The following is a 15,614-nucleotide window of genomic DNA, read 5'->3' on the forward strand; positions in this document are numbered from 1 at the left end:
ATCCCTTGGAGCATTACATAGACCACCTGCATGTTTTCAAACATTCATCCGGAAACAAGCAGGCTAAGGAAACCAGAATTACCAAAATAAAAGGAAAGGCGGGGGGGTGGGGGAGCCAAACATTCTGCAGAATTGAAACTTGGTGCCACAACACACTGAAAAGTGAAATTCTATGCATGGAGAAGATGATAAACAGCTTGGACAAAGGGAGACGAGATGGAGAGCAGGACCAGCTGGGTGCATTGCCACAATTTGCTTTTTTGAGCGGATAACTATGTAAAGTATGGAAACATTTTTCAGAACAGAAAATAGATATGCAAGGCTACGGATGTGTTTTAGAGCCTGGTGCTATAGGAAAGAAAGAAAGAAAGAAAGAAAGAAAGAAAGAAAGAAAGAAAGGAATGAATTATGCTGTCAACCAGGCTTCTTCGTGTATTTATAGTCCAATTATGCCTAGTTGACAGTGTGTGGCTGCTTAATGCTTCTCAAGCCTTGTTTTGGCTAATAAGTGACCATTTAACACGTTTCCGCTGTAACAACTTGCAGTGTTGAGAAGGAACATCATTATGTACAGGAACAGTTTGGTTTAAACATAACAAACAAACAAAGAATACAAACAAACAACTGGTACCAGAAAAACCGGAGAAAGCACCAATGCATTTCCCAAGCTGATAGCATAGTCATTGCATAACTCCCTTTATTATTACTAAGTATAAAAGACATTTTATAAACTATAAAATTGGAACTCATAGTCTTTTGGGGGCTGAAGAGTCCTCCAGATCTGAGATAACTTTGAGAGAGGAAAAAAAATGCCTTTAAACCAGAAAGGAAATCTGATATTTTCCTATCACTTTTTCATAGCAGTTCCTGACCGATAGGTTTTAAAGGATCGGATTCATATCTGTTCTGTGGCTTGTGAGCTGACTGAGGGTTGAGCTTCCGACGACGTCGCTGACCGTTGATGAAGTTGTGATGGTGTTATGCTGGATGACTTGTTGCTGGGAGCAGGCAGGGACTGGACTTGAAGGAGGACTGCTTTCAGGACCTGAGAAAGGAACAAATGAAGGCTCAAGTCGACATGGGTAGAGGAACCTCACTTTCTCCTCCACTACCCTTCCATTTGCCCCACTTTTTGCAGAATATTACAATGCTGCTAAACAGGCAGCAGAGTGTAAATGGCACAAAACACACAACGAGAGGAAATCCAGAACCCAGATATTCAGATTAGGACATATTATTATTATTATTATTATTATTATTAAGTTTATGATTAGAAAGTACATATCTGTCTTAAGCCTTAAGCATTTTGAGGCGGCAATCCTCTACTCACTCACTCACATAGGAGTAAGACCCACTGAACTCACTGGGACTTGCTTCCAAGTAGACAACTGTAGGATTGTATAATGATACCTCAGTGTCCACAGCAAATCATCACCGTGCTACTTGCATGTACTGGCGTATCATCTTCATGAAGTCAGAGCTGCTCCAGCAAAACACTGAGTATGTGGCCTCTCCTCTCCAGGCTGCCTTGTCTCCTTTCCAAGCACTTTAATGGGGGTCTGAACGAGGTGAAGCTGGGAAAGGAAGGCAGTGCTAGTCCCAGATTCCTTGAACCTCTAAAGATACATGGGAATCTGGAAGTATGAGTATTGTAGGAAGGCACTGCTCCCTGGGCGGAAGGACAATATGGCATTCCCTCCCCAGTCCACTTGGCAGCTGAATCTTACTTCCACAAAGGGCAAAGTTGTGTGGTACACAAAACTCTGTCCACTAGCACCTCATCAGTGGACTAATCTACAGTGGTCAATTAAAACGTAAAAAATGCATTATAAAATTGCATTGAGAGCTTTTCTCCGCTTCTCAATAGCGTTTTCCAGATCAGTGTAGATCCAGCCCGTGTCTGCCTGACTTCTGGCATTTGCTGCCTGAGGTGGCTGCTTCATTTTGCCTAATGGTAGGGCTGGTTCTGGAGTCTTCTCTGGCCCTAGGAATTTATGGATGCTGCTGTCTCTGGGGGAGTAAAAGAGATCCTCACTCCTGAGATGAAGAGAAGTAATGAGTTGGAGCAGCCCCGAGTAGTAGTAGTAGTAGTAGTAGTAGTAGTAATAATAATAATAATAATAATAATTTTTATTTATACCCCGCCCTCCCCAGCCAAGGCTGGGCTCAGGGCGGCTGAGTAGTAGCAGCAGCATTATTACAGTTTATTACCTGCCCTTCCCACGAAGGTCCCAACAATTAAAACACAGCAAAATATTAAAACACAATTTTCAATGTTAAGAACAACTTAAAATTACAATAATAAGGTGGGTCCTAAAAATATATGTCTTGGGTACCAAAAGCCAAGGCGAACAGGTGTCTCCTCAGCATTCACCCAAATCTGTACAATGAAGGTGCCAGACACACCTCAGTGGGGAGTTCCACAACTTAGGGGCCGCCACAGAGAATGCCCCCTCTCAGGTCACCATCGCCATTGCTTAGGAGGGCAGTGGAATAACCAAGAGGGCTCTTTTCACCAATCTTAGCACCTGAGAGCTGCTGTAAGGAAGGAAGCGTTCTTTCAGGTATTTGGGGGCCTGACATGTTTAGGGCTTTATTCCGACCTTATTTGCACTAAACTACAACTGTGGGGCACCTCATATAGCAACAAACCTACGTTTGCCGCCATATACACACCCAACTGGCAGCACAGCTCAGCTGAGCTCTCAAATAAGTATACCAGTATGACATCCATGTTTGCAAACACAGGTTTGTTGCGCTCATAATTCCCTCCCCAGTCCAGTCAGCAGCTGAATCTTACTTCCACAAAGGGCAAAGTTGTGTGGTACACAAAACTCTGTCCACTAGCACCTCATCAGTGGACTAATCTACAGTGGTCAATTAAAACGTTTGCAAACACAGGTTTGTTGCGCTCATAATTCATATTGCTAGGTGCACAACAGAGGCTATGTTTTACTTCCAAGCAGTACCACTTCAGGTAAGGGCTTGCATACAGAGAAGCAAAGAAAATAATAAAACCATGCAAGAAGCAAGAAGCGTTTGAGGTGATTTTCTATGTGGTCCTGGCTTTTCTCTTTCATTTTTGGGGGGCTATTCCAACTATGTGAGCCCTCCGCTGCAGCCTGAAGTGGTACAGCTTTGCCATGTAAATTGGCGCAATCTTTGATGCTCCCCCCCCCCCAAGTCTCAAAATATTTTTTTCTTGCATCTCTAGCTGTTCCTGTACTTTTAATGTCCTATATGGCATTTCTATTGTATTTATCATTCTAAATTATACCCTGCCTTTGAAGACTTGAACTCAGTGACAGCCAGTTGATCAAACAAGAAAGCAAATAAATAAAATAACAGTAAACTTATGGTTTAGACTGTAATCCTAGACCCACTCCTGGGAGTAAGCCCCATGCAACTTACTCCCAAGTGCATTGGGGCTTACTTCTGAATAGGTATAGATATAGGATTGTATATGGAAGGTGCAATGCCCAGAATAAGAACAACAGGGCTAGGCATTACTGGACATTCTGAGGCCTTTGAGATGCCCCTACCATGTATATTTTAGTACTGAGGCTTCTCTAAGTCTGAACTGGTCCAGCTTGCACATAATGTTAAACCATAGCTCATATTTCACTTTGATGGTTTGGCTTTATAGCAACACACGGGCTCGAGTTTGCATGTAATTACAAGCTGTGGTTTGTTGCTTGTTGCTCCCATTTAACATTGCGTGCAAACCAGGCCATTTTAAGCTTTGGTTGCTAGCATGCTTCACCGCAGGTGCTTTTCCTCCATGCTAACTTCATGCCATTCCTAAAGATGGTTGAAGGAGACTGTTTAGAAATTGAGAGGTTAGGTCAAAAAAGAAGCGCATCATTAGTACTTAACCTATGATAATATAAATATGTTACCTACTTACTTAGGTATCCTTGCGATTCTTTCTGCATGGCTGTTATTGGACAGTCTTTGTGTGTTAACAATAACTGTTTCAGCTGTGCTACCTCATTTTTCAACATGGAAACCTCATTCTGGAAGGAGAGAAGAGATTTTTTTACTTTAACAGATGTATACATCTTAAGAGGAGACAACTTTGCATGCTTTTCAAAGTCATAAATATAGTAGGCTTGCATACAGTTTGAATCTTCATGCAATTATTTTTTCATTGTAGATATACTAGGACAAAATCCATATCCTGCCATGTGCCTTAAAGTCTACTGTGTATCTGCCATCTCATTTTATTTTTTTAAAAAACAGTCTTAATAGGATTATTGCTCTAGAGCACGACAACCACAGCAAATGAGGCAGCTCTACTGCTCATTAGGATTGTGCTTTAGGATCCCAGCATCAGATTGCTGCTCTGTGTCCATTTAAAAAAACACATTAAATTAAATTGTATATATTTAGCAGTGGATTGACAATGAAGTAACCATTTTTTAAAAAAACAAAACCCAATTCTGACAAATGTAGCATGGTGTAGTGGTTAAAGAGGCCAGGGTTTGAATCCTCACTTGGCCATGAAGTTCACTGGGTGTGACCTTAGGCCAGTCCCTCAGCCTAACCTATCTCACAGGTTTGTTGTGGGTATTTCCCCTTTGGGGAAAGGGTGAGATCTAAATACAGTAAATGAATAAATGAATAAATGAATGGATGGATGGATAGATAGATGATAGATAAATAAATGAATAAATGAATGAATGAATGGATGGATGAATAAATAAATGGGCTCCCATGTATACACAGTGCTCCCTTCCTCTCCCTCTCATGTGAATGAGCTCTGTGTGCATATTACAGTATACAAGCAGCTCAGGATTGCAACAAATATCCTTTGAAAATGAGGCCCGATATTAGAAAAGGCTTTAGCTACAAATAAATGGATTGGAGCCTCGTGTTTTGCTCTGGAAATGGAAGAAGCTTCTGTTTACAGAAGAAGAATTGTGTCCACAGAAGGGGTTCTTCCATTCAAGGAGCAAAAATATTATCAAAACTTAAACTCGTAACTGTTTTTAAAAGAGAACTACAATGACTCTATTGGCTCGCCTGAAAAATTATCTCTTCTGCAGTATTGGCTAGGCTAGCAAGGTCAGACACAATGAATCAGAGATGGAAATAAGGCATGGAAATGACTGCTGTGACGAAAATCATCCCCGTAATCCATACAGACTATATTCATCCAATTCAGAAAAGACTGTTGCGAATCGGACGTGCTTGTCTCTAGCTTGCACATGCAGACATATGATGTAGCATTAAACACATGCTTACAATTGAATTTTAATTCATTCATTGCTTTTGCAAGCAGGAAATCATATTAATTTGGTAGAAACGACCAGTTTTTATATTATATAAAAGGTTCGGCTTGTCACCAAACTACTGCCATATGGTATGCACTGATCCCAATTGGTGTCAATAAATTTAACAGATAGATTTTCTGCTTCACTTTTTCTTTAAAATAAAACGAATTATTCCAACTCCAGCAGAACACTTCTGACTATCAAATTCATCTTCATTAGTAAGAAATCCTGTAACAAAGGGAAATCTATGAATTTTTAACTTTCCTCTTTCATATTGAGCTGCAGCACATTGATTACAATGTGTAGATTACATTGTCTAGATTACAATGTCCTACAGTGCAACTGGGACCATATAGAAGACAAAGAAACAGAGACAGGGGGAACCCTTTTTCTTATGGGCAAGTTGCAATCCACCTGGAAATTATCCTTTGCATATTACCATCTTATAATGAGTTGCATTCATTCTGATGTGATTTGCACGCAAGAATTTCCCATTTTGTGCCCATTGATTGCGCACAGTCCTCACTGAACCCTTTTGGTATTCCCTCCCACCTTACAGTCCCCTCCCCCTTATCCTTCTGGATTTACCCAATCTTCCCGATTCCCTCTCTTGTAGGTGGGCGGTGCCATTTTGGGTACATAAGGATTGGCATCCTGTGAATTAATTTGCTATTAGTACACAAGGTTGTCTTAAGATGTCACTGTTTGCGGTGAGAAAAATGATCGGTGCAGAGTTTAGTCTACTTCAGACCATGGCTCTGTACTTAAAATGGAGGGTGAAGATCATTCGTTCCTTTTGAGGTCTGGTAGTACGAAGGAGAAAGGCCCAGGCTAGATGAGAAAGGCTTCCTTTCTCTCTGCACATCACTCATCTATTACTTACTGTCTTTAAACATCCATTCCATACCTGATCAAAGATGAAATGAACAAAAGGTGTTGTTTCATGCTGTTTGCTCAGAATGTCTTTATATGTGAGCCTGCTTCCAAATCTTGACACTCTTCTTGGTTAATGTGTGTGTGTGTGTGTGTATGTAGATAGATAGATAGATAGATACAGAGGTAAAGGTAAAGGGTAAAGGGACCTCTGACTATTAGGTCCAGTCGTGGCCGACTCTGGGGTTGCGGCGCTCATCTCGCTTTATTGGCCAAGGGAGCCGGAGTACAGCTTCCGGGTCATGTGGCCAGCATGACTAAGCCACTTCTGGCGAATCAGAGCAGTGCATGGAAACGCCGTTTACTATCCTGCCGGAGCAGTACCTATTTATCTACTTGCACTTTGACGTGCTTTTGAACTGCTAGGTTGGCAGGAGCAGGGACCGAGCAACGGGAGCTCACCCCGTCGTGGGGATTTGAACCGCCAACCTTCTGATCGGCAAGTCCTAGGCTCTGTGGTTTAACCCACAGTGCCACCCGCGTCCCTAGATACAGAGATGATAGATAGATAGATGATAGATAGATAGATAGATGATAGATAGATAGATAGATGATAGATAGATAGATAGATAGATGATAGATAGATAGATAGATAGATGATAGATAGATAGATAGATATTGTTCAGATTCTCTGTGTTTGTGTTAGTAGCCTAAAGTGTAGCAGCACCAGTTTAAGTCAAGAAGGTCTTGCTGGTGCAGCAGTGACCCAAGATGCAAACAGAGCCTCTCTGTGTCCTAGCCATGTCCTAGACAGCAGCCCGCACCTGAAGTTGCATGTTTGTCTGGGTGAGTTCTTCTGCTTTCTTTTCCAGTGACATCACCCAGACCTTCCTCTTCTGTCTGCAGCGTGTGGCAGCTGCTCGGTTTCGTTCCAGAAATTTCCGCCGCCTCTCATCTGGGTCTTCGTCCACCACTCTCCTTCGGCGCCCCCCAGTGGGCTGAGGCGGCTGTATTGTCTGTGTGGGCTGCATCTGTTGGGCTGCTGCTGATACCTAATGAGAAACATAACTGATCTTAATTAAGTAGCCAGCAAGGGGATGACACCATAGCTGACTGTGGAATAATAGTAATAATAATAATAAAGATCAACTGTAATAATAATAAAAAATACGACCGGGATATGTTCTTTGAATACAGACATTTTGGCAAGATATGAGAGTGGCAGAAGTTCAAAGACTCTACCAGATGCCCTTAAATTACTCTTTGACTAACAGCCTGCATGGACCAGGAAGATGTTTTGGAAAATGGCCTTTTTGAATTGCAGCAGAGAGGATGTTTTATTTTATTTTATTTTGCTCCACCGTATTAAAAAAATGTTTCGTTTCATTTCAAGAACAGTTTTTTAAAAAAGCCAGTCAGTTCAAATGTGAAACATCTAAATCACACCAGTGACTTGCATTAATCATGAAACAGAAGGAGCCTTGGGACCCTTAATTTTGTTCCTAATTTAAAGGCGTGCATTTTCCTTTGCACTGCATGTCTTGTTTACACAGATAGCTATCCTGAGGTAACAACCCATTAATTTGCTGTGCTTTGGATTTATGAGGAATAAATAAATCTTAAGATGGAAGCAGGCTTTGAACCAAGTGGGCAATTAAGGGGTGTCCTATTATCCCCCTTTTCCATTTTCTTGGGGAAACTGAGGTGATTCACTGATGAGTTTATGGGAACTAAAAAGAAATTAAGTTCTCAGAACCATTAATGTGACAGTTCTGTGAGGAACTGGAACACCTCATAAGACACATGATGGATTTCATATTGCTTTCCATCTCAACCCGTTCATGGCTGCTACACCAGGGAGGACAATTCTAGGCCAGTGAGCTAGCTTCGTTGGCTTCCTAGCTTTGCACCAGCACGACATGATCCTTTCAAGTAAGCAATCCCTGCAAAACCTTCTGGAACGTCGTGAAGGATTGCGAACACAGGCTGCTCCAAACATTTTTGCCATCTGAGTTTGGGAATGTGCCTAGACTCAAAAATTTTACAGTGACACCACAACAACTTTCAGCTGCTGGTTGGTTTCCAAATAGTAAAAGCCAAATGGCAGCACGCGTAGCAAATCCAAGTTGTTTGGCCACGAGTAAGGCAATCACTGCTTTCATAATGAAATTACTATTGTATGCCCAAGCACAGGCCCCATGCCATCCACCTCACATTTTAGCCTTCTTCCTGGATTCTGTGAATTGGTCCTCAGTGTCTATCACCCCCATCTTGGCTTGAGAAGCTAATGTTGAGTAATGCCAGATGCCCCTTCCAGCAGGGATATGTATGTTGCCTCTACAGCAACACACCTGAAATGTAAAGGCCTCAAAGGTCTCTTTTAAACTGTCAGTCCAACATCAAAAGCCACAAGCAACACCTTCTGAGCCATCAAAGGTTTGTTGTTTACACTGCAGGACACAGACATCTTTGCACAAGCCTTTCTGCCTTCTCCCTTTTTAATTCAAGCTGTAAATTCTGTCTCTACTTCTCAGGTTGGTTCTCTTATACATAACAGCCCTTTCCACTCCTTTAATGTTGTTTTACTTGAGTGAAAATGTGTTCTTTTTCAGCCTCTTGTTCCTCTGTTGCCTGAATAGTCTTAGATGACATGGTGGGACAAACCCTGGTAAAAACAGGGCTCATGTACCTCACTGTTTATGCAGGAAAAGGTAGACCAACTTACACAACATGCAGAAAATGTGGCCAGAACGGTTCTGTCCAAAGTTTGGCATATGCTGGAAGCATACCCTCCAAAACCTTGAAGGCAAAAACCAGGAAACCACCTACCCATTTTTTACGCAAGAGAAGGGTGGCCATTTTGGGCGCTGTGATCTCGCATGATTTCATGCTGCAACTCGACTCTTGAAAAGCACATTTTGGGGGCATGGAGCCTCCAGACATGTGTTTTTCAAGGCACAAGATCACGGCCCTGGGGGGAAAGCGTTTTTTTTCCTGGAGAGAAATTGCGGTGCAAAATTGCACGAGATCACCGTGCCCAAAATGGCTGCCGTTCTCTCACAAGAAAAAAAATGGGATGTCCCAGCTTTCTTGGGAGACTTGCAGGGTATGTGAAATAATCACTTGATAGCTTACCACAGAAGGGAAGCTCTTGCATCTCAGTCCACATTACACGCCAGCTCAGTGTTGCCCGCTGACATGGTAAATGTACTCCATGGTTCCATTCAACACATGGATGAGTTCTTTACAAATCTGCCCAACACATATTCTGGGTGCATCAACATGGCTATGCCAATGCCCTTAGCGATGTCTTATTTAGTATATGCTCCAAAGGCTGAGAGGAATGTGACACTGTTTGTGCTTATGTGATGACAGAGGATCATGGAAGTGCATAGACTGCAGCTTTTAGAGCTTCTGACTCATTTGAAACACATGAATGTGTTTGGTTATGTAGATAATGTAGCAAAATCAATTAAAAAGGACACAGAATACCATCATATATAATTTTTTTTTGTTAGCACATTTCTGACCATGTATAATTTGCAACAAGATACATTTCCGACCATGTATAATTTGCAACAAGATATAATATAATGGCCTTTTGGGGGTGGCGCAAAGTTGTTGAGATTTTTTTAGTGATTTTCCTGGACATTTCAGTGATTTCCACCAGGATGCTGTTTGCAAGGGCTGAATACCAGCTATGTCCAGGAAATTACAACCTTGCTGTCTCAAAGTTCTTCTGATTGGAAATTCATCTGAAAGAAATTTCAGTATTAAAACCAAACATGTGTGAAATATCTGAATTAGGCCAGCCGGCACAGAGCAGAACAGAAAGGGAACTGCTAAATTGGCTGGGCTTTGCCTTGATCCCTGATCCTGTATGTCTCTCCAATTGTTTATAACCCTACTGCTATATTTTTAGCCATTCATTTTAGCAACCCCATAATTCATTAGGTTCTGCAGGGCTGTTGAAAACTTTGAAATTTAATACAGGGGCATGGCATAAAATAATCAAAGTTATGGCAAAAGGGGAGCGTAGCTCCTAGCAATTCAGATCATGCATTGGTTTTGACATGAACCTTGAAACTTAAGTATTTGGTTCAATAGAAAGAGTTGGTTAATAATTAGTAAAGTGTACCATAAGATTAATGTGTCTGCTGAAGCAGTCTGACCCCCCAAAGAGGCCAATACTGAGGGGAATTATAGATGGATTTTGAAAGCAATAACCTTATGTTTATTACTCACTCAAACCATCTTTTATCCCAGTCAATGCCCTCTTCAAAAAGTGTCATTGCTTTTGTGTTCCCTTGAGGAATTCAAACTGTTCTGTTGTCCAGGGAACTACCTGACCTATAGATCTTAAAATCTCCACCCATCCTCCAAGCAGCACCGCACAAATGTTTTTTGAACAAATATCACTTTTACATGTCCTACAGAAATGGAACAATTTCTACTAAAGCCCGTGAGACTGCTCTTTGTGGGTTTTGGCAACAGCCGTTATCTGTTGTTTCCTCCTTCCATGTGGAAATATTAAATCTTTATCTGTTTAGAAGGAAGGTGTAATTATCTTGGAGTTTGGTAACAATTATTTCTGAACGGGCAGTTGAAGGACTGTACCTGATTCTCCCAAGGCACCAATCTTAAATACATACACCACAGAAATGGAATTTAATTCATAGGTGTAAGATGAACTTCCGCATAACTGCTATAACCTGGCAAAGGCAATCTGCATATGGAAAGAGGTCTTGTGTGAATGGATTGCCTTTCCTGATCCAAGTTCCATGTGTGCAAAGCGTGTTGCACAGTGTGGGTGGAAAAGCCCTGCATCTAGTTGAGGGCTGCACATGCACAGTTTTTACCTAAATCAGGACCTCATGTACAAACTCTTAGTACTGTTGAGTGTTGCATTGTTGAGTACCTCTTCTGAGGAATGGAAGAACTGATTCCAGGCATCTCAGTTGTTCCTCTCTGAAAGTGTAGATCAGTACTGTCAAAGCTGGTAGTATTCCATCACCACCATCTCTTTTCATACACAAGAGTCTCTACTGAAGGGCCAATCTACCGGTATATATATTTTTAAATCACAAATGACAATTGGCTATGTCCATCTCAATTATTTCTGCACTGCTTCTTTTGTTAGTTAGTGTCCATCTTGTATATATGCTTCCTTCAAACTTCTATCTAGTGGGTCAAACATTGCATTCCAAGCAATGAGAAATTCAGATCCCTCTCTTAATGATTTCACTTTCTTCTTTCTCTGGTATTACTTATTATCATTCTAGAGTCCCACAACTTTTCACCTTGGCACCATTTGTCACTATCCTGTAACTTATGTGTGTGTTTTTTTAAGCCCACGTGATCTTAGAAATTGGATTTTTGATTAGGATGCCAACCAAGACAGAGCATCCATAATTGCCGTCCGTTACTCTACTTGGTACCCCCAAATTAAGACCAATCACTCAAGGTCCTGTTACTTTAAGACTATGACCTTCTCACAACTATGCAAGACCTTTGTAGAACTAAGATTCCAACAGATGCTCTCGGCATACCGTATTTTTCGTCCCATAGGACGCTCCGTCCTATAGGACGCACCTAGTTTTTTGGGGGGGAAATAAAGGAAATTTTTTCTCCTTTATTTCCCCCCAAAAACTAGGTTGGGGAACAATTGGATGGCGGTGCTGCACCTCCCCGCTGTCCCCCGAGCTTGTGGGGCTGCCCGATGTCTGCCCGAAGCGCGGGGCGCTCTGCTTCAGCGCGCCCCGCCCTCCGTGCAGCAGGCTGCTATCCGCAGCGTGGGGAGCCCTGCGGGAACTCCCGCAGGGCTCCCCAGGCTTGCTGATAGCTTCCTGAAGCCTGGAGAGCGAGAGGGGTCGGTGCGCACCGACCCCTCTCACTCTCCAGGCTTCAGCAAAAGACTGTATTCGCCCCATAGGACGCACGCAGATTTCCCTTCATTTTTGGAGGGGAAAAAGTGCGTCCTATAGGGCGAAAAATACGGTATTTAGAGGGGAGATACTGGGGAATTCTCCATATGGATCACAAATGTGATCTCCTCAGTTAGAAGACATTACACACTATCTGCTGATTTGCCCCCTGTACACAACACCCAGAAGAAAATTTATATCGCCAATTCTTAATTGGCTTCCGGGTCGATCTGCACAGGAAGTGATAGGAACTCCTAGCAGATAAACACCAGTACATTACACACCAGGTAGCCAAGAAGCTCCATTCCAGCTATGTGAATGCACCCCAATATTAAATTTTAATGTTGTAAATTTCCTTTATATTGTTAACTGCTACAGGTTACGTTATATGATTTTAGATGAAAGTTTTGCTTTTATTCTCTGTCGTCCATTGTAAAGGCCTTTGACTACATACAATAAAATTGGCTGATATACAGAATGTATAATTTCACCTTTGATACCAAGACTTTTTTTTTAAAAGGATTGCAGGTTGTTTTAAATGGTTTTTAATGTTGTATTTTAGATTGTTGGAATCTGCCCAGGGACTTTAGGATGAAAGGTGAGTAAATAATAATTTTAATCGGCTTTGCTCCTCTGCTGTGTTTAAATCTTGATGGCATTCTAGAGAAAAAAACTTCATGCAAACTTCCTCAGTTGTTTCACATCTAACTTTAATGTTTAATTTTATATTCAGCTTGGTTTCAGTTTTGCTCTGGGTATTGCATTAACCTGGTGAATTTTATCCCACTGAGATTGAAAAAACCCTCAACGGTAAAAATAAAAATGTTGTTTTCCTATAGGACTGATTCTCCGTAACATCCATAAATTTTTTATAGTAATGACATGTAGGTTGCTATGGTATATAAAACAAACAAACCATGGCACATACATGGTCAAATCTTGCCCCAAAACACATGTGAAAGGCTAGTTATTTCAAGACATTTTGCAGCAATACACTTGAACAGCTGAAAACCTCATGCGACGGACACTTCTGCAGCTGCTGTATGGCAGCAGACACATGAATTCTCTGTGGGAAACACTGCTGTAACTCACAGGAATGGGTCCTGCGGCATAAAGTGTGGACCTGCCTTGAGCTATATTCATAACCGTAGACTTCTTTAACCTGAAAATTTGATTCAAGCTCTTTGGAAGGTGGCAGCTGGTGCAAGCAATGATACCTACATTTAGAAACGTGTTTGAACTTCTACCCCAATATAATCCACTTTAGGTTTTTGGCATAGATTCCTGAAGTACAATGTCCACCTTGATGAAGATTTTTTAAATAAAAAAATAGTCCTTGATATAAAGTGAAGGTGCCAAGGAGCAGTGCCAGATTTACGTATAAGCTAAACAAGCTATAGCTTAGGGCCCCACTCTCTTGGGTCCCCCCAAAAAAATTAAAGGGAAAAAAACCTGGATGTACATTTCCAAAATTTAAGATAAAAAAGAAATAAAATAAAACCTACATACAGCAACATTGTTTTGCTCCTGTGATGTAAGTAATGGGCCCCGCCTGCTAGCCTGCTCCCTAAAATATCACTGGTTTGTTCCTTTCTATATACAGGGTGCCTACATTCTGCATGGACTGGTTGTACGGCAACATGTGCAAATGGCTTTAGATACCTATTAGGTCCATAAATTACCATGCAGCATATCTTCAGCACAAAAACAGCAACAATTTGTTGTTGACAAAGGACAGCTGGACATATAAAGGGCCCCATTACCTTCAGTAGCTTAGGGCCTCATCAAACCTAAACCCGGCCCTCCAGAAAGAGCTGGAGAAAATCAAAATCAACATAAAAGACAATGCAAACATTTGATTTTAAACCCGAATTTATATCACAGAATATATTTTGAGGAAGTTCTACCTGTGCTTGCCCGCCTGTGTGCAGGGGTGGATGTGGCGAGGTCTGATGATGCGCTGGGTGCGCATGAAGGTGGGCGTGAGAGTGGTGGTGGGGGTGGTTCTGCTGGTGATGCGTCTGAGGGTGGTGCGCTGGGTGCTGATGCTGGTGTGGATACGGGTGATGAGGTGGAAGCGCCTGGTGCTGATGCGGATGTGTGTGCATATGGTGGTGAGCTGCCTGGTCCTGTCGGGAGCTCATCATCTCCATCATATGGCCCATGCTGTTCATATTTCCATTTGACATCCCTGCAGGATGGTGAGTCAATGCTGCCTTCAACCTCTGCAACACAAAAAAAGAGTTTGTTTATAAAGTCAGTCCACAGGCGAGGAGACGTCATATTCGTTCTTTGCATTTGTTGGCCGCTGTCTACAAAAGAAAGGTCTCAAAGCAGCGTGACAAAAGACAACCATTAAATCATCAGAAAATTATTCATAAAGATTATGTGCGGCTAAGATTTGTCGCAACCGTTGTCGGTTTTGTTAACTGACAAAAATGCAGCCACAATTAAACACTCGGTAGAATCTCATTTGAAGGTGGAAATGTGAATATTCCTGAGGGAAGCAGAACCAAAATTACACCAGAAAGCAGTGGAGTAACTCAAAAAAGTGCTGGAAAAATTAACTGATTAACACCAAATTATTCCTCAAGCGTTTTGAGAATAGGATGCTGAAAATGGAATTAAAAAAATAATAATTCAATACAATATTCTCACATTTAAAGCACAGCCATTTAATGCAACCATATGGTGATGTAGGAATTGTTTTGTTAAAGGGTGCTCAGTGGAACCTCAGTGTAAACATAGATTCGAATCCAAGGAACTGTGCGCTGAGGTAAAAATGAGGGCTGGTGGCAGATGGTGGGCCTTACAGCACCACAACAGAGCTTGGTTATAACCAGTGGCGTAGCGTGGGTTGTCAGCACCCGGGGCAAGGCAAGTAATTTGCGCCCCCTAACCCGTGGATTTGCGCCCCCTAACCCTAACCCCCAGATGTTGCGCCCGGTGCGGCTGGCCCCCCCTGCACCCCCCACGCTACGCCACTGGTTATAACAGCCTTCAGCATATCAACCACTGTGGATCATAAAAAGGACTTGCTCAAGGGCTGTGCTCACGGAGTAACTTTTCTGGATTTGGAGACATTTTTTCTCAAAATCTGCTTGGTTGGAAATATCCCTTCAGTAAGTTAAAGGCTCTTTCTGCTAGCAGATGAAACACCCTAGATCTCTGGATCAAAGCTGTATTTGTTTGTGATATTTTGTATACCGTTCTTAAAAATAAAACTATTATTTATTCCAAGGTGTCTTATAATAACAATTCAAATAGCAAAGGCACAACAACACTTAAATAAAAATCAATAATCTTTTAAAAGGCTCTTAATATGCCACTATTCTATAAATATCAATTAGTATATGGTTACAATAAAAATATGCACCAACTATGCCTGGTATTAAATAATAAAAGTCGCCATTCATCTACACACAAACATACCTGATTCATAAAAAGAGGAGGAAAATATTCAAAATGCCATTTAAACAAGGATTCAACACATCCAAAGCTAAACGTCTTTTTAGAAAACCCACTAGGTTTCTTTCTTTTA

The 15,614-nt window shown here is 41.6% G+C and overlaps 1 protein-coding gene across 8 annotated transcripts in view; it reads right to left on the bottom strand.

Moving 5' to 3' along the window:
• Positions 1 to 680: 680 nt before the first annotated feature.
• Positions 681 to 15,614, bottom strand: part of CREB5 (cAMP responsive element binding protein 5) — a 268,384-nt gene continuing 253,450 nt past the window's right edge. For 7 of the 8 annotated variants that reach the window (XM_081164724.1, XM_081164722.1, XM_081164723.1 and 4 more), the window contains 4 exons: positions 13,981 to 14,298; positions 6,974 to 7,201; positions 3,908 to 4,016; positions 681 to 1,045 (listed from right to left, as the gene is read on the bottom strand). In XM_081164724.1, the coding sequence (XP_081020850.1) occupies positions 882 to 1,045; positions 3,908 to 4,016; positions 6,974 to 7,201; positions 13,981 to 14,298 (819 nt within the window). In that variant the 3' untranslated portion in view covers positions 681 to 881. Of the gene's footprint in view, positions 1,046 to 3,903; positions 4,017 to 6,973; positions 7,202 to 13,980; positions 14,299 to 15,614 lie in introns of all 8 variants that reach the window. The other variant, XM_081164725.1, reaches the window with a different exon arrangement.

The sequence above is a fragment of the Podarcis bocagei genome (assembly GCF_964188305.1).
Source record: "Podarcis bocagei genome assembly, chromosome: 12".
Lineage (NCBI taxonomy): Eukaryota > Metazoa > Chordata > Lepidosauria > Squamata > Lacertidae > Podarcis > Podarcis bocagei.